This window comes from Eurytemora carolleeae, unplaced genomic scaffold (assembly GCF_000591075.1).
Source record: "Eurytemora carolleeae unplaced genomic scaffold, Eaff_2.0 scaffold1217, whole genome shotgun sequence".
NCBI classification, from domain to species: Eukaryota; Metazoa; Arthropoda; class Copepoda; order Calanoida; family Temoridae; genus Eurytemora; species Eurytemora carolleeae.
This window is the reverse complement of record NW_019397121.1, coordinates 81,678-104,887: the sequence shown is the minus strand read 5'-3', so window position 1 is coordinate 104,887 and position 23,210 is coordinate 81,678. Positions and strand designations below refer to the sequence as shown.

The following is a 23,210-nucleotide window of genomic DNA, read 5'->3' as shown; positions in this document are numbered from 1 at the left end:
CGGACTTGATCCCAGAAAATACTGGGATCACAGCTGAATCAAATTTGATCCCCGAACCGAGCCGCCAGTTTCAAGTTGACACCAGCGAATCAAATTAGGAACTAGCCCCTGCCCAAAACCGGTTCAAAACCAGTTTGAAATTTTGATTCGGGCTTTTAGACTTTTAGCTCTGGTCAGCAGGATTCATTAAGTGTGTTCTCAAATCATTTAAACAAAAAATTAAAACAATTTGATTCACCATGAGTTGTTGGATTCCAGATACCAGGGACATAAGAAAGTTGATAGAAAAGGGAAGAATTGTTTACCTTGGTTCAATGGATCCCGATACCAGGGGTATAAAGGTTCTGTTCCATTACTAAATAAATTATATAATCTAGAATTTAATGTATTGGGAATTTTGTTCACCAAATAGACCCCCAGGTTAAAAGTCGTGTCACAAGATTAGAATTAATTTTGTTGTATTAAAAATGGTTAAGGGAATCTTGTACATATCTTTTTCAAATCAAAAAGTCCATGTGACAAATAGAATAATGACTTTAAAGTTTTTAGTTTCAATCTTGAAAATAAGAAGAAAAAATGGTGAAAAAAGTATAAAATCCGCCAATATTGGGGGGGAAATCTGCAAAAAACTTATTAGTGTACACTTTTGATGTGAACAAGTCAGTTCATTCTCCTTGTTCCAAATTCAAAAAAGGAATAGTTATGTCGGAAAATAAGTTGGATTTGTGTCATGTATGTTGTTGCTGTTGGGAGAAGTTTAGTGTAAACAGTAAATCTCTAAGAAATGTGAACTCTACAGTGGAGGACTTGATGAAACTCTACATATTGCCAGCGTTTTCTACAGATATTGAAGATTATCCTACGACCATATGCTCTAATTGTCACAGAAATCTATTTTTGTTGAAGTCTGGAAAGAGTTCAAGGATTGCCTGGGGTGAGAAGGTTTCTAAGATATGTTTTGGATTTCATGTGATATTGTATTATATTTATTATATTTATCAATTTTCTTCTCAAATACTTTCATAATGATCGATGAAACTAAACATAAATATCAAAAATTCATGCTTAAAGGTCGATTGGACTCAAAAGACAAGGAGAATGCCTGTTCTTAAGAGAAAATCAACAGATGAAATTCCTTCTGAATCTCTCAATCCTCTCTGTCCTTCATGTTTCACTAGGAAAGGAGCTGTAATACAGCATAAGTGTGGAAAAGAAGTGGCAGGATGTAATCTTCTGTTTCTAGCTCTAGCTCTTGGATCTCTTCAAGTGGAGAAAGTTGGAGCTGGAATTCTCCGTAATAAGATGGAAACTGAAGGATTAGCAGATAGATCAGAGTTCTATATTTCCACTGGGGAAATCCTCTTCATGTTAAAGTCGGAACTCCAGATAATAAGACAGCTAGAAGAACTGTGAATCAGATCTCTGTACAAATCATCAAGCAGTTACAGATAGTCTTGGAGCTTTCTCTCAATAGAACAAAACAGATGATGGCTGTTCTATGAAAAGGAATGGGTACGGCCACTGCAATAGAATCAAATATATTTGGAAAACTACAACAGATAGAAGACACAATTTCAGGATTTTACCAAGTTCAGAAGGTATATAATTATTAAAATCCTTTTATCTAAACCCATGCTTACGAGATTTAGAGGGTAAATGTGTTTTTTTCCCATCTCTATTTCTTTACAACCCAATGGTTTATCAAATAATTTTAAAATATATCAAAGGTTTAAAACAATATGATTTACATCAGGTTACAAAATATAGGGATTAAAAAATTTGAATTGGTAGCAAAGATTTAACTCCTTTGTTCACATTTTTAAATTAAAAAACTTTAAATTTCAATGATCCTTCCAGAATATTTTTCAATTATATTGTTATATTTGTATATTATCAACCTTGTTAAATTAAGAATTTAAGTGAACAATAGCGCACAGTTATAACCAGAAACTTCTTAAATAGTTAGAAGACTTTTTGACACAAGTTATGATTTAATATTCAAATGAACATAAGACACAGCAATTGTGCTAATTAAACAGACCAATATCACTATATAGGGGACTTATATTTTACTAGTAAAACTATTTGCTTTATAACAACATCATTTACACTTTCTATTCCACAGATTTCTGGTTATCACTGTAGAAAAAATTTGTTTTTATTCCTTTAAAAACCTTGTTCATTAAAAAGTAAAAAAAAATATATTAAAAGGTAACACTGAATCTATTATAGCAAGGTTTTCTTTCTAATCTGAAATCTTGTGGAATACTATTCCAGGTTCTTTAAACTATACTTAATGTAACTATCCTACTTATAGGTCCAGTTTAGGAGTTCTGCAGATTCGATCCTTTCAAGACACATCTTCTTTCATTATGCATCTTATCTCAGAAAGCCACCTGGATCCATTTCATACCTTGGTTAGAATTTCTATTGATGCAGGAGGATCTTTTCTTAAAGTAATTGTAAATGTTTTTGAACCAAATAGTGAATCTGTAAAGTTTCTGAACAGTGGAGTTCAAAGATGTCAGATACTTGCAATAACAGAAGATGTTCCAGAATCAAATTTTAATCTAAGAACAATCTTAGATAATCTGAATCTCCAAGATGTTGTCTTTAGTTTAGCATTTGATTTAAAATGTGCCAATGCTATCTTTGGGTTATCTTCACATGCTGGGAAATGAGCCTGCCTTTGGTGTGAAGGATTGGCAACTTCTGAACCTGGAGAACTGAGGTCTCCGGAAAGTTTAGATTACTGGTATAACGAGTATTCAAAGACTTTTCATGATAAGACAAAGATGAAAGACTGTATGAATGTGATAAATCCAAGAATTTTGTAAAAAGATGAAGATCCGAAATCCCTTCTTCAAGACTTAGTTCCACCCCCTGAGCTCCATTTACTGATAGGTTTTGTATCCTTGCTGGGAGTAAGTCTTATGGATCTATGGCCGGGTTTTGATGATTGGCTTAAGTCAAAAAAAATCCTACAGAGAGGATATCAGGGACGTGGATGGGATGGTAATAACAGTAATACAATTCTTAAGCCTTGATGAAGAAGTTAGAAAGACAGTTCCTCTTCTTATTCAGTTTATTGAAAGTTGAGAAATTAAAAGTGCATGTTTTGGAAACACACTGGAGCCAGGAATTAAAAAAATGTTTGTCAATCTAAAAAACTAGTTTCTTTCTCGAAAACAAAGGAAAAAAATTATCATTAACATGGAAAGTTCATATTCTCCTGTGCCACGTTGAGCCTTTTGTGTTATCTCATAAATGTGGTTTGGGTAGATATGCTGAACAGGTTGGAGAATCAATTCATGCTAAATTCAAACCAACTTGGCCAAGATATAACAGGTCAGAATGGCATACAGAAAATGGAAATAAACTGCTGTCAGTTGTAAAACAGTTTGGAGGAAGAAGAATCAATTAACGCGATAAATTGTAACCTAAACAGCCACTATTTAATATGTAAATATACAATTTTAACATATTTTGATATTTTATGTAACCATAATTTGACCAACTTTTCAGAGAAAATCCGCGAAATTTAAAAATGTTTTTTTTTGCATGTCACACGGAATTTTAGATTTTAAAAATCATTTAAAATGACTTTCATAACGATTAGGAATAAATAAAAATAAATTTTGATCTTGTGACACAACTTTTAGCCTGGCGGTCTATTTGGTGAACAGTAAAGGGCATATCATGTATGGTAAATTTCTTTAAATACATCTTTAACACATTAGACCAGTTAAAAATGTTTTGATGAATATCCTTTTTTTAAGGAGAAACCAGTCACAGGAACTCTCGAAGTAAATTACACAGCAAGTTATAAAGCTATGAAAATTATGGTTTCAATTCTGAATGGTCCAAATTTGAAGGGTTCATTGACCTTGGTTAAGCAATGCTATCCCATATATTCTTTGTGGAGCTGTAACCATAAGACAACACCAAACTTTTTTTAGAGCTATTTCCTGTGACCAGCAAAAATACTGTGTAAGAGAGAGTTAAAAGTGTTTACAGAATATTTCCCAATATATTAACTGTTTACACTGTGTATGAAGTAATTCTTAGGATTATTCAAGTGGGAAATTGAGTATGCAATCCACATTGAATAGCTTATTTCTTATTGGCAGGGAACAGATTGTTAATTGCTTCTTTTTTAACAATGTATCCTAAAGTAGGATTTTGTGAAGGTCTTTAATGAACTTCTCCTGAAGCTGTTGATAATGATAAGCCATTACAAACTTTTATTAATTAAGGCAGGATCCATTCTTGACTGATTTTCATGTAAGCCTACCCTGTAGTTTCAAAACACTACATGCACAACAGAGCTAAAATTGACACATAGAAAATAGGTTACAGGATGGTTATTCCATTTAGAAGAAATCCAGCCAGAATAATTATCCCAAAAACTTTTTCAACATGTCACATTTAGCTTTGCATAGCATCTAAATGGTAGATTTATTCTAAATGCGGTTAAGTACCATTCTAACCTTCATATACATTGGTTTTAAATCTATCATTCTTAGTAGTTGTAGGAAACTTTTCCACAAGGCCTTTACACATCCAGATTGATCCAGAAGAAATTAGAAAACCCATATCAAGTTTCCCTTGTTTTTTTTTCTTAAATCTCTTAAGATAACCAAAAGGATTTTACATAGTTTTTCCTTCACAAGATCAGCATGTTCTAAAGGGAATAACATCTCTAACTTTTGGAGCTCTGTTTCTACCTGACAGTGTTGAGAATATATCTTACATACTCCTCAGATCCAAACAGTAAAGTGCTTAGTCTGAACAATTTAACATATTAATACATTTATTACTTCAACATTTGTTAGTCCCCTTCAAAAAATATGTTAGGGCAACTTATGGCCCAATCCAAATATATAATTATCATGATATTATTTGGCACGGCATCTAACTTTTGCCAACACGTAAGCAATTTTTTTAAGTTTCAAAATTCTTTCCATATTCATTAAATAAGCCATTTAAAAAGGAATTTTAAGGCAGAGAACTTAACTTTTACTTTTATTCATTAAATTTGAAGAGTTTTAAGGTATCTTTATTTTCTTTGTTGGTAACCCTGTATAAAAATATGTTCTACCTGGAGTATGCATGGTTAGTAATAAAAGGGTCCACAGAAACCACTCTAAAATTGTATTTAACTTAAAAGGGCATAATGTCAACCTTGTATGATCAAGGATGAATTTTTACTTTAATAGTGACCTGTGTATTTTTAGTAGCTAAGACGACTTTAACATCAAGACTAAAAATGCAACAATACCCTCCTAGCTCTGAGTTGTCCAAAAATAAGTTTATTATTGCCAGGCAAAATATAATGTTAAAACATTTTGTAAATACATATTAGTATTTTGACTATATTTTAAAACGTAATTTCAATTCAAACCTTTTCAACCTTAAAAATAAGAAAATATCATTATTAAACTATAGATAAGCTTATATGATACGCTAAAAGGTGGACATTGACATCTGATAATTACCATGGACCAGATTAGACTTCATCCTGCTACGTAACTTTATTCATCATTATTAGTTTAAATAAGTATCAGTTAATTTAGTTCAACTGCATAAATTATGTCTTGTTTCCTTCAAACAGAACGGAATCCAAAGAAAGAGAATTTAGGAATTTTTATTTTGTTCATAAATATGGTTTCCATGAAATGAACATATTTTTTGCTCAAAATTTGTTTGATTATTGAACAAATATTTTTTGCTAACTTATGCGCATACTTTGGGGATTAAGTGCAATGAGTTTTGTGTGTTTTTGTTATTTTTTTGGTATAATTTGAGCAAGCAAAAAATCTTTATGCAAACATTTTTCGGCAAAACAATAATTATTGAAGAAAATTGACCAAAATTGACAATTTTTAGCACAGAATGAAACAACTAAAAATTTACTCAAAAATTTACATTCAAACAAAATTATGATTTTGCTACTCTGAATTGGTCCACTTTAGTCATAAAAACTTAAAATTGAGGGACAAAATTTAAAAAAAGAAATTAGAAAATCGAAAATTGAAATTCGATGCATAGTTTATTTTAAATATCTGACTCTTTGAGTCATTGCAACCTTTAATATTTCAAATGTTGACTACTTCTAGTTGGATGCATATGATTGAAATACCACAGGTGTGTATTTACACTAAGATATAGACACCCCTGAGTAATCTAACTTCTTTATAGCTTCAACTTTGAAGTGTCACAATGCCTTGGCCTTTGCTTTTACCTCGCCTTCTTGCTTACTTCTTTTTTTCTGGGACTAGACATATAAATTTTCAAAAGGCTCTGCATCTGTTTCTAGCAAAAGTTTAAAAAGGAGTAGATGGCTAAATTCTGCTCAATCTTTTATGTGAGAGCATGTGCATCCTGATTATTAGTGTGCCATCATGCATCAGGTTGCAAAGTAGAGTTTTGGGTAGATAATCCTCTTAAAGCATTGCAATCATATTTCAAATAGTGAAATCTCAAAGATAAATAATCTTTACAGTTTACACCTTTAATTAATTGCTTAATGAGAATCATTTTTGCAAAATTACACAAAACTGAATAATTCAAAAGTGGAATAGCACAATTTTGCATGAAATTAAATTTTTTCAATGGAAACCCTTTTAATAAACAACTTCATATGGCAGTGGCACCAGGCATCATCAGACTTTCCACGTTAAAATTAGCCTACACTACGACTTTTATTGTCAAGAACATCTTTCAGGGAAAAATTGGAATAATATTAGACACAAAAGTAGTGACTAGGGGATCTGTGCCTTTAGTTGTGTCGTTTTTGTCTACATTTTCTTTCAGAGTCAAACAAAAATCAAATGTTTTAAATTTTTAATTTAAACAATTTCTTTTAATACATTATGTCTAATTTTGATCTTGGCAGAAGATATATAGAAAAAGACCCAAAAATGTTTTTAAACAAGTAAAAAAAGCAAAGTTTTAAAAAATTAGATGTTTTGATATTTTTTCTGTAAGTGATCAGGAATGATTAACATTACAGCTTTGGAGTCTCCTGGGAATATCTAAAGATTTTGGAAATTTTTTACATTTTTCTACTCAATTTTCATTTATGTTGCATGAAGAAAATACAACCAAAAAATTTTAACATAAATTTAATTTAGCTAAATTTAGTACCCACTACATAAGCAAAAATGTATACTGATTTTACATGCAATTTTCACTTAAGTTGTGGGGCCAATAATGTAAATAACTTGCATCTAAATAAAGGGTGTCACTTACAAATTAGCAGACAATTAGAAAGAAGGCAACACCAAAATTAACCTGTATTTCAAAGCAGCAGCTGCCACACTGAAACTCCCAAGGTTTGCCCCAAGATCTGAAAACAGATGTTTTTTCTTGTTACTAATTTATAAACAAGAAAAACATTTAAATGGCCACTTAATTGGAAGATTGTTAAGATCTAAATCTTAGATCTTAAAGATCTTAAAATATTGTCAAAACCAAAACCAGAATATTTTCATCGGACACTGATTTTATAAAATTAAAGTCAATATAAATCTTAAAATTGTTTTGACTCTCACTGAAAATTAATCTAATGCAGCAATGCAAAGAGACAAGAAAAATAAACAAACATATATTGAATCTAAACTATTACAAGGACAAAAGTTTAACAGAATATTTAATTGATTTGGTTAGCTCCATAATTCAAAGATGACAATCTAGGTCCTCCTCAAAGGTTCCCCGAGCATCTTAAGATACTGTAGAGAACCAAGAGGGAAAAAGCAGAATTTCTTCTTTGAAACTGTAGCTTTTAAACAAGGTGTCAGAAGACTTGGAGTTGGAGGTATCAGAGACAGAGGTTTTGGAGCCGTAGGCAATGGAGGTCTACCTTAACAAGGGGGCTCCTTTGCTGTCAGGAACATTGAGAGAACAGGGTTCAGTTGGTCCATGTAGACAGAGTCTGTTTTGAAATAAACCTGGAGAGAACAATACTTTGGAGAATAAGAGATTACTATATAAGGACCTCTGTAAAGGAAAAAGTGGAGGTTTGGATGAATCCTCTCTCACAAACACTTGGGAAGCTTGAAGCAAACTTGGCAGAACTTGTGCTTGAAATGGACTTAGCAGAGCTGAACTGTGATGTGGCGGATTCTTGATAATTTGTTGGATTCTGTGAAAATACTCTGGAGCAGTGAGCTCAGGACTCACCATTGTAGAACCAACAGAGAACTAAAAACTAAAAAGCAGAAAATTGAAGAATCTTCTGTGGGAAAACTCAGATCCTGAAAGAGGAGCTCAAAGAGAAACCATGAGCTGTCTGCGAAACCTTTCCACAATTCTATTGGAATGAGGATGGAAGAAAGTAGTAGGAAACTGAAAGTGAATTGTTCCCAGAATCTTGCACAATGATGATCAAATAGAACCAGTAAACTATGAACATCTGTCAGAGTTTATTAATGAGGGTACCCAAAAAGAGGTCCAACCAGGTCAACATGAACTTGAGAAAATCTCAGTCCTGGAACTAGTATATGGTAAACTTTTAATGTGACTTTGAACCTTACTTCATTAGCAACTAAGATATAACTGAGCCCAATGTCAACATCTTTGGACAGGAATTACCAAAAATAACTCTGGGTTATCAGTACCTGGGAAGCTCATTTATCAGGATGAGAAGCTTGGTGGAAAGAATCAAAAACTTCTCATCTATAAGTAGTAGGACAAGGAGTCATAAGATACCAGGCGAAAACATCACAGAGAAGTTTGTCAGAGCCAGAGACTGGAAAGGAGACAACCTTCAGGGCGGAGAACAGAAAGAGGGCTTGAACATTTGGGCAGGACTGCTGAAGTGATGACATCTCAGAATACAATATTCCAGGAACTGGAGGTGGAGGGGATATCAATAATGTGGACTGATCTGCCAGTGACTTGGCCTAAGACAGCTTCTTAAGAATAGAAAGTTAGTGGAGCCCAAATTCCAGCAACATCCTGTTGAAGAACTACTCCAATATGTGAACCTGAGGCATCTACAGAGAGACAAATACTGGCAGACAGGTCTGCATAAACTAGGATTGGAACATGAGAGAAATCAGAAGAGAAAGTCTTTTTCATTTCAAGGTTCCAGGATAGAGATGAAACCCTCACTTTCAAAGCTTCTGTCATTGGAGCAAGAAGTCATGCAGCTCCCTTGATTAACCTTCATTAGAAGTTGAGAATTCCCAGCTATTGCTGGAGGCAGTTCTTGTCTATAGGGACGAGAAAGGCAGATGTGACATCAGAATGTTTCTTCAGGGAAGCAGTGGTATGGAAACACCTCAACACAGAAAAGCCTCATCACTGAAACGGACCTAAAAGTGAGTTTGGTTCTGTTTCCTTCTTTTTTCAAGAATTATCAGAAATCCCTCAAAAACTAAAAAGTGTAGGGGGATTTCCAAATATTTTGGGTCTGTTTCCGCTATATTTACATTTGATTTGTTTCCTGTTTACTTGGGTCCGTTTCCTCTTTTTTCTCAGTTTGTTGATCGGTTTCCCCTTTTTTTGGGTCAGCTTCCTCTTTTTTTGGGTCCAATTCATATTTTCAGAAAAATTTGTAAATTCTCAGTTTGTTGATCAGTTTCCTCTTTTTTTGGGTCCGTTTCCGATTTTCAGAAAAAGTTTTAAATTCTCAGTTCGTTGATTTGTTTTCCCCTTTTTTTGGGTCCGTTTCCTCATATTTTGGATCTGTTTCTGATTTTTAGAAAAAGTACAAAATTCTCAGTTTGTTCATTGGTTCCCCCTTTTTTTGGGTCCGTTTCCTCATTTTTTGGGTCCATTTCCAGTTTTCAATAAAAGTTTTAAAATCTCAGTTTGTTGATCGGTTTCCTCTTTTTTTTTGGGTCCGTTTCCTCATATTTTGGGTCCGTTTTTGGTTTTCAAATAAAGTTTTAAAATCCCAGTTTTTTGTTCAGTTTCCTCTTTTTTGGGTCCGTTTCCGGTTTTCAAAAAAAGTTTGAAAGTCTCAGATTGTTGATTGGTTTCCTCTTTTTTTTGTTTCGTTTCCTCATTTTTTGGGTCCGATTCTGGTTTCCAAAAAAATGTTTTAAATTCTCAGTTTGTTGATAGTTTTCCTCTTGTTTTGGGTCTGTTTTCTCATTTTTGGGGTAAGTTTCCGGTTTTCAAAAAAAGTTTCAAGATCTCAGTTTGTTGATCGGTTTCCCCATTTTTGCGATCCGTTTCCCCATTTTTGGGTCTGTTGCTGGTTTTCAGAAAAAGTTGTAAATTCTCAATTTGTTGATGGTTTCCTCTTTTTTTTTGACCCGTTTAATCATATTGAAGGTTAGTTTTTTAATAACTTTTAAATTCTCAGTTTCCACATTTCTGCTTTCCTAATGAAAGTTTCTTTCTAATGAAAGCGCGTAAAATCCAAAAAAATCAATGAAGAAAATATAAAATATGAGCAATAGTTAAAACCATAAAAAATATATTTTGTCAAAAAAACAAATAAAAACTAAGGAAAGAAATGCCAACCAAATCATGTATGCATATTTGAATAATATAATTCTTTTTGAATAAAATGTAAAGCTTAAAAAAACTAAAATTTAGATTTACGGAATTAAGTTTTAGATTGAATCCAATATTACACATTAATATATTTACGTTGATAACTAACATAGGTGGTTTCATATTTTAGACAGTGGGGGGGGGGAGGGGGTTGAAAGCACGAATTTTTTTGTTCCCCCCCAGTAAACTTAAAAAAACAATTCCCCCCCCCCCCCACCACTCTAAAGCTTAATGTTCTAATTACCCCCCTAACCTTACTAAAAATACAGTTTCGTTTACCTTTAAAAACAGGGTAGGCAAAAATTGTCTTATTAACCCATTTATTTATCTGACAAAATATTATAGATTGATACATCAAATGAAATTAAATCAAATCAAATCAAATATTTATTATGAAGATTTCAAGTTTATACAATATAAATGTAATAAATTCCAGTCTCCCCTGATACTATCTCAAGTACACAAAAAGCTCTCTGTCTCTATCTTCTCTACCTTGGTACTCCCCCTCCCCAAAAATCACAACTAAGCATCCTGACTCCTGAGCTCCTTTGGGAACTAATTTATGAAAGATTTGATTCATGTGTGCTATCTCCAGCTTTTAGGGATTGCTGGAAAATTGTGATAAACAATATTTATCCCAACAAACAAAGATTACACAGATTGACCAACAGTTATCAAATATGATTATCAGTTAGAAATTTGCCAGGCTCAGTCTCAGAATGTTCTCTAGATTTTGCACCAAACCCAAATATTCTAATCCCTAAATCTTTGCACTGAGTGGTGTAAACCTTTGATATTTCAAAAATATTTTACCAAAATAATTCCAAGTTTAAATACAGTTTGGAACTTTTGCATAAATAAAGAGGAAACCTACAATTTTTAAATTTTAAATTATTTTTTTGAAAACCAGAAACAGACTTAAAAAAAGGGGAAACCGATCAACGAACAGATTTTAAAATTTTTGAAAACCAGAAACTTACCCAAAAAATGAGGAAACAGACTCAAAAAAAAGAGGAAACCTATCCACAAACTGAGAATTTAAAATTTTTTTTGAAAACCAGAAAAGTACCCAATAAATGAGGAAACCGCCCCAAAAAAAGAGGAAACCAATCAACAAACTGAGAATTTAAAACTTTTTTGAAAACCCTAAACTGACCAAAAAAATGAGGAAATGGACCCAAATAAGAGGAAACTGATCAGCAAACTGAGATTTGAAAACTTTTTTTGAAAACTGGAAACTGACCAAAAAAATGAGGAAACGGACCCAGTAAAAGAGGAAATTGATCAAAAACTGAGATTTTAAAACTTTTTTTGAAAACCAAAAACGGACCCAAAAACTGAGGAAACGGCATTAAAAAAAAGAAGAAACCGATCAACAAACTGAGAATTTAAAACTTTTTTTGAAAATTGTAAACTGACTCAAAAAATGAGGAAAAGGACCGAAAAAAAAGAGGAAACCGATCAACAAACTGAGAATGTAAATTTTTTTTGAAAACCAGAAACGGACCCAAAAAATGAGGAAACTGATCAACAAACTGAGAATTTAAAACATATAAGACCTTGATAAAGTGGAATTTGACCATAAATCAAGGAAACGGATCAAAAAAAATGGGAAATTCCTCTAAAAATTGGATTTGAGGGATTTCCTATAATTTTTGAAAAAACAGGAAACGCCTTAAAAAAATTCATTTTGGGGAGGTTTCCGTTTTTTTGAGTCTGATTCCGTGTTGAGGCATTTCCATAGAACCAGGGAAGCGGAACATCTGCTGGAAAATCTCATATCAGGATATTTAACCTCTGGAGCTTCAAAGACACACTTCTTAGGGTTGATGCCGAGAGACCATTGAGGCAGAGGCGTTTTAAAACTTGGCTGACATGTTATTGGTTTAGGTGACACTCTACAACAGGGCCGTCTATGAGGATATTATCCATGTAAACATAACTGTGAGGAATATTGTCAATGATCTGATCCATCATCCTCTATGAAATGCAATGGGTGTTCCTCAAACCTAACAGCATCCTGAGCCACTCAAAAAGACCAAGGGGAGTAAAACCATGCAACTATTAAGGCGAGAGGTAAAATCACCAATTTTGGGAAGTGGGTATCTGTCAGGTAGCTTCCATAGCAGCAAACTCCTTCCTGGCTGATTCAAGTTTTTCCAAATCCAACTGCCTGGCTTCTGACATAAACTGGTGGTCTTAGAATTGTTGTAACAGAGTGTGTCAATGTGGAAAAAACTAAGACTGATACTCCTGTGTCTACCAAGAACTTGTAGGAGGAGAGAGAGTTCTTCAGAAATTTTAGGTTTGCAGATGTAGAATCAGTGGGAAATGAGTATAAAACATCCCTGCCAATAACTAGTTTCCTAAATGTGCACTACGCTGGCCAGCTACATCTCCCCATTTTCAATATTAATAACAAACTGCAGAGGAACCTGATCTACCTCTATCTTCAGGCACTGAGGAACGTCTAGCAGTAGCAGACCAGTTATTAAATACATAAATTAAACATACTATGAAAATAATGTATCTTCATAAAGTTTGAATTTTAGAAATGTGCATCGTCTTGTCACAACTGATCTGACAGCATTTTGTTTGCTACAGAGAGAAAGCTCGCTATACAGTCTCTAATTGGTTGAATCAGAACCAATCCCATGACATGGGTTCTATATAAGCCCAAGTTTGGGTCTTACTCGGGTTTAAGCTTTTAAAATCTCGTCTCTGGTCAACAAACTGCAGGTCAAAGACCATGTTGATGAGTGTCGGCATGGCAGAGCATATATATATACAAACTGATCTAACAAAGCTTGAACAAGAACACGGCTTAAATTTGAGATGCTGCTCAAATATGGTTGGTTCCACTTAAAATTGTTTTTATGTTTCATTTCAAGGATATACATAGATTCAGACCCCCAGCCTTTTTAAGATTTAAAACCATTTTTATCTTCTTATTTATACTGCGGGAAAAACCATGAGTAGCACTGTCACAATTCTAGACTGCAAGCTTTAAATCTGCAAGAAGAAACTTCAATGAAATTTCAGTTCACTTGTAAATAAAATCAAAAATAAAATCAAGTTTAAGAGTTATTTTCTTATAATTGTAACTTTTTGAAGTACCCCAAAAACAAACCAACTTGAACTTATTAAGAGTAAATAGTTTATCCAGGATGTAAATTAGAGGTCATTAAGTCATAAAAAGTCAATTACTCACCTAGAAATGTTGCATCAGGATAGTCTGTAGTGAGAGAAAGTAAGAGTTCAACATCATTTTGTCCAAAAATACCTAAATTATTTTTACTTTAAATATCATTTATTGAATTCTTTTTTTATGTAATCTTTAAAGGATCGACTGTCAATGTTACTTGGGTTAATTGTTTTAAAAACAATCATTAAAGGATCGTTTTTTGTTTTGTTTCCGATCATTTTCAAAAACAATCGTTTTTAAAAATGACCCACTCATTTTGAACTTTTAAAAAACGAATAATGATCGTTTTTGAAAACAATAGATTTGAAATTTTTTTCTTTGATATATATGTTGACAATCATTAACGAAGGGGCTTTGTTAACAAATTCGTTAACAATTGTTAACAAAGGGTTATCATTAATGCTGGCTAACAAATAGGCGAGCTTCTTAAAAACTGTTGTTACTGAAAAAACTACAACTAAAAGTCAGTTCTGGAAAATTTTTTTTAAAAAACTGTTAATTAGCAGTGATGTGGCTTCATAAATGGAGGGTTAGAGAACCTCATGATTACAGTCCCTTTACCCTAAACAGCCTGGAGGGAGGGGGGGGGGACTTTTGCCCAATGTATGTATAAAATGCCTTTTTTTCGACTACAAAATGTGCACCCTTAAGAAGGTGGGTGGTGGGGATAGTAAAGGTCGGAGAGTGGAATTTATAACATTCTCTGACCTATACTATCCTCACCACCCACATTCTGAAGGGTGCGCATTTTGAACTAAAAAAAAGGCATTTGCCCTAGCACTCTCATTATTGACACTAACATTGTGAAATTTGTTGACTTCCATTAATAGGTTAGGGTACATGGAGGCAAAAAGTCAGGTCCATTTTAAAAATGGATGTAGATAAATGTGTCCCATTTTGATATTTGTTTAATACAAAATAAAACTTTCACATTTTTATGACCCTTTTTTACAATTTTTCAACCCCTCTCTAGCACCCAAATGATTAATCCTATTCCTGCTGGAAGGGGGGGGGGGTTCAATTTAACCCCCCCTTGTTGTTATTTTTATAAAAGTATTGGTCCAAGGCTGTGAAATTTCCTGACTTTTCCTTCATCACCATAGCCCTCCTTTAGGTCTAAAAAATAGGGCTTTTATGCTAATTGCCTTATTCCTTAGACACACTGCCTGAATGATAACTTTTTCCTGTACAAAATAAGTCTATGTCTTGACCCACTTTCATTTGTCAGGTTTTGATAACTTGATAATTTAATGAGGAAACAGATTGCACAAGGTTAGAAAGTAATTAAATGTTTGCAAATTATTTGCATACAACCCATCAAAAGAAATTTGCACATTTATAATTTTTCTTAATTCTACATCAGGTTTTTTAAAATTTAGATTTTTTAGAAAATTTTGCATACCTAAAATACATGGTCAAGGGTTTCTTTAAAAATTTGTGAACATGTTTTTTGCAAACTTTTTTCAAATTTTGCAAATTTTAAATTTCTTTTGCAGATTCTTTAAGTAGAGTATAAGAGCTTTCAAATGATGTATCATTTGTCATATTTGAACATCAAACATTAGAGGGGGGGGGGAACAAATTGATCCTAAGCCTTAGTAGAAAAAGAGAATATTAATATGGTTGAAATGCACGTTCATAGCCCAATTTTTCCAGGCCAGGTCATTGAAAAAAGAATTAGATTGCTAACTGTGAAGAATATTAATAAAATGCATAACTACAGAAAAATCTTTGAATATATAAACACTTCTAAAAATCAGAAAGTATTCAATTATAAAAATTAAACAAACACTGTCCCAAACTTACACATAAATTTAATAATTTAAATGCCAGAGAGGGTTGAAAAAATGCCACAAAAATAAGAATAAATTTTATGTTTTTTTTAACAATATCAAGATATGAAACATGTTTCTACATCCAGTTATTAAGGACTTTTAAAAATTATAATTTTTAGATCTGTAACTTTAGTCACACAAAAGTTATGGGCTATTTTAGACTTTTGAACTTTTCTCTGGTGAAAGTGTTAAAAATAAGAGTGCTAGGGCAAAAATGGAAATTTGAAAGATTAGATTTACTAAACTTACCAGCTGAGATGATTATGTTTGAAATAACCTGAAAAACAAAATACAGTGAAATTCATAAAACTGTACATTATGAAGAAAATAAAACTCCCTATAATCAATCTTAAATGTAAAGAGATAAAATGTTGGTGTCCCCCTGGGATGGAAGAAACTGGACAATTCGTCAAAATATCTGCTGTTCTAAAAACAACATTGTTTATCTATTTTACTGTGGTCATTCTGACCATACAGATTCTAGTTGGTATGTAGGATTAGCAGTAAATATGAAAAAAATGGAGGAACCATAGGTTGGATTTTGTTAATATGAAAACTACAAAATCTGGCCTTGCTCAACATGCTGCCCTTCAACACCCTATGGTGTAAATTTAAGCCAATTACTTTTCTATAAGTAATGTTTCTTGAAAGTGTGCAATAGAAGAAAAGCTGCTAAGTAGAGAACTGTGGTGGCAGTACAATCTTGGTACATGTTAACCATAAAATTGTAAAATTATTAGATTATATTTTGTTGTGTTGTTTGTAGTGTTTCTTATTTTTATAGTTTTTTTTTCTACTTTTCGTTTTTTCTCAGTATATATGATGTAAGAAGCTGGATTTACTTTCTAATCTTGATCCAATCATATAAAGTTATTATACAATTATACAAACTGTTCAAAAGTAACGATTTTGTCAACCCCTCTCTCTCTCTTTTCCCCCGAACCCTAGATTTGACCACCACCAATCATAAAATTCAAACTTATCTTCAGTTAATCTTTCAGATGAAACCCTCACAGACAGGCTAGACATAGAAGATCCTGCTCCACCTTGACTCCTACATTCCTTCTTGGGGGGAGCAGTTTGGTGGAAGGCGATTTCAACCGAAACCAGATATCAGGACGCTGCAACTATCAGCTCACGGATTCCACGTCATCAGCAGGTGAATATATTAAGAATGTTAAAAATTCAATTAGTTTAAAGTTTTTAAAGTTGAGCTAATAAAGTTTTTAGACTCCATGACTTTTGTTGTTATTGAGTGTAGTGTAATATTTAAAGCATGGATTGCTACACACAGATTGTAACAGTTCCAGCTAGTCCAACCCTGGACAAGGATGTGCCAGAAAAAACTCTAGACACCCAATCTGGTCCTATTGACAGGGAAACTGGATCTATATAGCAACTCACTTATCCAGGGCAATGAAGTTCAACCACAGTTCAGCTAGTTTAACTACAGGTCCGAGCCAACTCTCCAGATGTTTCTAGGGACAGAAACATTGGAGAGACAGGGAGACCAGAATATACGGATAGAATAGAACTAGACTGTCTAGCTAATACATCAGGAGCCTGGTCTAGTTCCTGGATTGGAGCAGCTAGAATACCAGAATAGATCAATGACTCTAGGAGAGGAGGACATCTCGAGGATCTATGAGGACGAGATCTATCATCCTCTTTTACTCACTGAGTCAAAGCCTAATTCTGATTCATTAAGATTCAGCAGTGAACCCAGAACCTTAGAACTGAATAGACATTGAGCAAGCTCTGTTTATTCTGTCAAGGTCTGGGGACTTACACTCCATTGAGTGCTAACAGAACACTTACAGATAACTGATAAAAGGTAAAGGATACTTTGGATACTTTGGATATTAGAGCATGTTGTGGATACAGATCATGGAGATATAGAGCAGACTGTAGATCAACAGAGATGCAGAGCAGACTACAGATCACAGAGATATAGAGCAGACTGTTGATCAACAGAGATGCAGATTAGACTACAGATCATGGAGATATAGAGCAGATTGTAGATCAACAGAGATGCAGAGCAGACTACAGATCATGGAGATATAGAGCAGTCTGTAGATCAACAGAGATGCAGAGCAGATTACAGATCACAGAGATGTAGAGCAGACTGTAGAAAAACAGAGATGCAGAGCTGACTACAGATCATGGAGATATAGAGCAGACTGTAGATCAACAGAGATGCAGAGCAGACTACAGATCACTGAGATAGAGAGCAGTCTGTAGATCAACACAGATGCAGAGCAGACTACAGACCACAGAGATATTAAGCAGACTGTAGATCAACAGAGATTGAGGAAACTGCAGATAAGGTGAATATTGCAGATATTGAGGATACTGCAGATACTGTAGATACTGTGTATGTTGCAGATACTGTGGATACTGTGGATACTGTGGAGACTGCAGATCCAGATCAGATTGATAGAGAGCTAGGATGGATCACAAAGATCCCCAGCTATATGAACCACAGGACAACTACAAGTATAGGATTATAGATCTACAGCAGATTGACAGAGAACTAGGATGATCATAAATCACGGCTCAGCTACATGTTTAATTCTTGACAAAATTTGTTTTTTATAAAAGATTATTGACTAGGCAAAAAACATGCTCTTGCGTTACCTAGGCAAAATGTTACCCTAGGCAAAATGTGACTAGGCAAACTTGAACTAGGCAAACTGTTACCTAGGCAAAATGTTACCTAGGCAAAAGTGAACTAGGCAAAATGTGACTAGGCAAAATGTGACTAGGCAAATTGTGACTAGGCAAAATGTAGCTGAGCCTAAATCACCAGTTACAAGTATCACAGGAGAGGATCATAGGTGTATAGCATATTGATAGATAGCTAGGATTGATCAGAAGATCACCAGTTATATGATCTATAGAAGGATTAGCTGAGATCTAGCCCAGCAGGGAACAGAGGCTCAGATGAACTATTGAGGGACTCTTTAGCCCTATGGAATGTGGATAAGATAGGAAACCATTATAACAGATATATTTATGCCAATAAATGTAAACTAATAAATCTCGTTTATTAAACCTATGTTTGAGGACCTGAAGAGATAGCTATTACGAGTAAAGATTGATGTAAACCAAGAAACCGTTAAATACTCAAGTAGTAGTGTGGGTAATAGGCATTTTGTTTTTAATAAAAAATATTTTTTTGCCAAAAATAAGTGTTGAAAAGAAGTAACTCTTTTGTTGGATATAAGAGATAATAGTATTTATGGATTAAGATTTGTTGTCATTTATTAGGCGGCTATAAAGTTCTGCTGCAATATAAGCAATTTTTTTAATGAAAATATGCAGTTTAAAAAAAAAATTATATGTCTCTTCATGTTCAAAGATTTTTTGCCACCTGATTATGTGTATGGATAGGTGAAGATTGCTTTGAATTTTTTTTGATCTAATATGTTTGTTTTCCCATTTGGTGTCCGTTTTCGGAATCGTTTTGCCCTCAAAGTTAAACAATTTTATTTTTATAAAACCACTTTTTTTTAAGCGATCAATTAAGAAATTTTAAAATTGTAAAACAATTGAGAAAAACATTTTGATAAACCAATAATGATTTTCAAACTAAAACAGAAAATAAAAAAATTGGTTTTTAGGTTTCTAAAAAGTAAAACTTAAAAAATTGATTTTCAATCAAAAAAGGAAAACTAAAACAAATCCTTTTCTAAACCTTAACAAAAATCAGAAACAATTTCTTTTTTGTTTTAAAACGAAAAAGGGAAAAAAATTGTTTTCCATTTCTAAAAAAAACTGAAGAAAGAATTGTGTTCTGTTTAAAAGTAAAAAACTGTAAAAGTTTGTTTTTCATTTTGAAAAAAAAAAACTGGCCTTGTAATGAACCTCTTGAGAATTTATTGGGGGTTAAGTACCCCTCCCCCTTCTAGAATCCTGAGGTTAATCCCCCCCCCCCCCTGGAACCCTGGAGTATCAGGTTTTACTCAGTTATCGGCACAACTCACCAGTTGCCCCCCATCATTATACAAACATTCCATATTGATAAGTATGCTATTAACACATTTAAAATACACATATGAGAATGACTATTTTCATGAAAATACAGTTTTTACAGTTTTTTGCCTCAATTCCCTCAATTGTACTACATGAAGTATTTGAAAAATGTTTATTGATCTACAAACAAATCTTAAAAGAACATTTAATATTTTATAAAGCCTATTCCAGTTTTTAGAAAATTTTGCAAAAACACATCGCACATTTTCAGTTTACACTTAATCTGCTGTTGATCCATTTTCAACATCATGAAAAATTGTCTGAATGATTGGCATGTGTCAATTAAAAACTTTTAAACTTCCGTGCTTTTGTTTATCACTAGGGTCTCCAGCAAACAAATTGTTTATATTTCACAAACGAAATTTCACATTTTTTTGCAAAAATGAATGAAGCAAAAAATGTGAAAATTAAGCAAAATTTTGCAAAAATATTTTTGCAAAAACTTGCTTCATGAAAACCAAAGATGTTTAAAAGTAACAATTAATTGAGCAAAAAACAAGCAGAACTATGTAGTCCCAGAATTACGGCTGAGTTTAGTTATCCATCTTGTATCCTACAAGGGAAGCTGGAAGCATAAATTAAAACAAAACTCCATCTTCAGCTTGGAGCACTGAAAGAGGAGTTTAACCCCTCGTGGGAATACAAGCCATGCACTATGATACAGATGTGAGGACTGGACTGCCATGGTAGATACCTCTGAAGAGAGCTTTCAGGGTTCATAACTCCCCATTTTGCAGAAGCAGTGCAGATATGGGTAAAATTCCTTAAATCTCCCAACTGAGAAACTGGGAACTCAATGTTAATAGAATTATTTGGAATGTGTAAAAACAAGAAACAAGAAGCAAGAAGAAAAAAGAAATTGAACAGAAATAAGTGGAAGGGAAATCTCTTTACAGTAGAGATGAGTGCTTAAAGCAAGATAAACAAGAAAGAAGAAAAAAACTTTGCACAGGAAAAATTAGCTTTACACTATCTATTTTTTCACTGATAGCAAATAAAGACAAATTCACAGGATGGCAGACGTCTCATCCACCCCTCTATGTCCTACTCGAGATAGAAAACTGGAAAATGTGTAAAACGCCTCCCTCACCCCTCTTCCCCCATCAAGAAAATTGTATTGAGAGTGTATTATAGCTAGGAATGCAGAGCTGACACAGTAACATGACTGAAGCAAAATTTTAAAACAAACAAGGGAGAGAGTAACCTTGCTCATTTATTTTTATTTTCAAAATTAACCAATGTATGATTGAAGGATGGACAAGGACTGGACAATCAAGAAGAAAGAATGAAAAACAAGAAATATAGTAGTTTCAAAATGTTTCCATCTGATATCATGTTGAAATTAAAAATTTTTGTAAAATTTAATTAAAATAAATTATTAATGTTAAAAATTGAGCAAAAAAATTGTGGAATTCTCTGCTCTGAGAGTTCAGTGCTATTGAAACGCCTCAACATGGAAACGCTTCAACACAGAATCAGACCCAAAAAAACGGATACCCCAAAATAATTTTTTCTGAGGCATTTCCTGTTTTTACAATAATTATCGTAAATCCCTCAAATCAGCTTTTAGTGGAATTTCCTGGTTTTATTGATCCGTTTCCCTGAATTTTAAGTTAGATTCTAGTTTATACAGGTCTTAAATTTTTGAGGGATTTTTAAATATTTTTGAGGGATTTCCCAATATTTTCAATCCGTTTCCTCATTTTTTGGATCCATTTCCAGTTTTCAGAAATAGTTGTAAATTCTCAGTTTGTTGATTGTTTTCCTTTGTTTTGACCTGTTTCCTCATATTTAAGGTCAGTTCTTTAAAAACTTTAAAATTCTCTGTTTCCACATTTTTTCTTTCTTATTGAAAGTTACTCTCTAATGAAACAGACCCACAAAATGAAGAAACGGACCTAAGATAAGAGGAAACCGATCAACAAACTGAAAATTTAAAACTTAGTTTGAAAACCAGAAATGGACCCAAAAAAAGAGGAAATCCGCCCTAAAAAGAGGAAACTGATCAACAAACTGTAATTTTAAAACTTTTTTTGAAAACCGGAAACAGAGCTAAAAAATGAGGAAACAGACCCAAAAAAAGAGGAAACCAATCAACAAACTGTAATTTTAAAACTTTTTTTGAAAACCAGAAACGGACCTAAAAAAAGAGGAAATGTACCCAAAAAAAGAGGAAACCAATCTGAGGATTTAAAACTTTTTTGAAAACCGTAAACTGATTTTAAAAAAAGAGGAAACGGACACAAAAAACCGAAAACGAGTCAAATGTAAATATAGCGGAAACTGATTCAAAATATTTGGAAATCCCTCAATACTTTTAAGTTTTTGAGGGATTTCCGAAGATTCTTGAAAAAGAAGGAAATGGGCCCAAACTCACTTTTGGGTCAATTTCTGTCTTGAGGCGTTTCCATGTTTAGGTGTTTCCATAGCACCAAGAGCTCAATGTTAGATGTTGTATTATTCAAAATTAATAATTTCTTTTCCTTTGCTTTAATAAATGTTTGATAAAGATAATCTGATTTCTCTAGCTTTTTGAGTTTCTGACTGTCCACATACGTTCACCCAAATCAAAGCAAGAGACTCTAACGTTTGAGTAAGTATTATTAACTTACAAGCAAATCTCTGAAATATCTCCCAAATGTTATATTTTGAGCAGGATCAGTTGCTTAATGCCTGTGCCAGGAAGAGGATCTCTCATTGCAGGTCCCTGTTTCACAGAAGAAAAGAGTCATGCTTAGAGTTGTTAATGACATATCCTACAGGGAGAAGCAAGTGAGGTGCTATGGAAACGCCTCAACACGGAAACACCTCAACACGGAATCGGACCCAAAAAAAACGGAAAACTCCCCAAAATGAATTTTTTTGAGGCGTTTCCTGTTTTTTCAAAAACTATCGGAAATCCCTCAAATCCAATTTTTAGAGGAATTTCCCGTTTTTTTTGATCCGTTTCCTCAATTTTTAGGTCGGATTCCGGTTTATCAGGATCTTATATTGTTGAGGGATTTCCCAATATTTTTGAGGGATTTCCCAATATTTTCGATCCGTTTCCTCATTTTTTGGGTCCGTTTCCGGTTTTCAGATAAAATTTAAAATTCTCAGTTTGCTGATCGGTTTCCTCTTTTTTTGGGTCCGTTTCCTCTTTTTTTGGGTCCATTTCCGATTTTCAGAAAAAGTTATAAATTTTCAGTTTGTTGATCGGTTTCCTCTTTTTTTGGGTCCGTTTCCTCTTTTTTTGGGTCCGTTTCCGGTTTTCAAAAAAAGTTTTAAATTCTCAGTTTGTTGATCGGTTTCCTCTTTTTTTGGGTCCGTTTCCTCATTTTTTGGGTCCGTTTCCGGTTTTCAAAAAAACAATTTAATTCTCAGTTTGTTGATCGGTTTCCTCTTTTTTGGGTCCGTTTCTTTACTTTTTGGGTCTGTTTCCGGTTTTCAAAAAAAAATTTAATTCTCAGTTTGTTGACTGGTTTCCTCTGTTTTTGGGTCCGTTTCCTCATTTTTTGGGTCCGTTTCCGGTTTTCAAAAAAAGTTTTAAATTCTCAGTTTGTTGATCGGTTTCCTCTTTTTTTGGGGCCGTTTACTCATTTTTTGGGTCCGTTTCCGAATTTCAAAAAAAGTTTTAAATTCTT

At 33.4% G+C, this 23,210-nt stretch overlaps 1 protein-coding gene across 1 annotated transcript in view; it reads right to left on the bottom strand.

Annotated features, from left to right (window-relative positions):
* Window positions 1–238: 238 nt before the first annotated feature.
* Window positions 239–23,210, bottom strand: part of LOC111712094 (uncharacterized) — a gene marked incomplete at its 3' end in the record, with an annotated part of 33,338 nt that continues 10,366 nt past the window's right edge. Inside the window, exons 6-11 of the mRNA XM_023486613.1 lie at window positions 15,802–15,829; window positions 13,724–13,795; window positions 7,297–7,351; window positions 5,102–5,146; window positions 4,728–4,787; window positions 239–355 (exon numbers count right to left, since the gene is read on the bottom strand). Coding sequence (XP_023342381.1) covers window positions 239–355; window positions 4,728–4,787; window positions 5,102–5,146; window positions 7,297–7,351; window positions 13,724–13,795; window positions 15,802–15,829 — 377 coding nt within the window. The remainder of the gene's footprint in view (window positions 356–4,727; window positions 4,788–5,101; window positions 5,147–7,296; window positions 7,352–13,723; window positions 13,796–15,801; window positions 15,830–23,210) is intronic.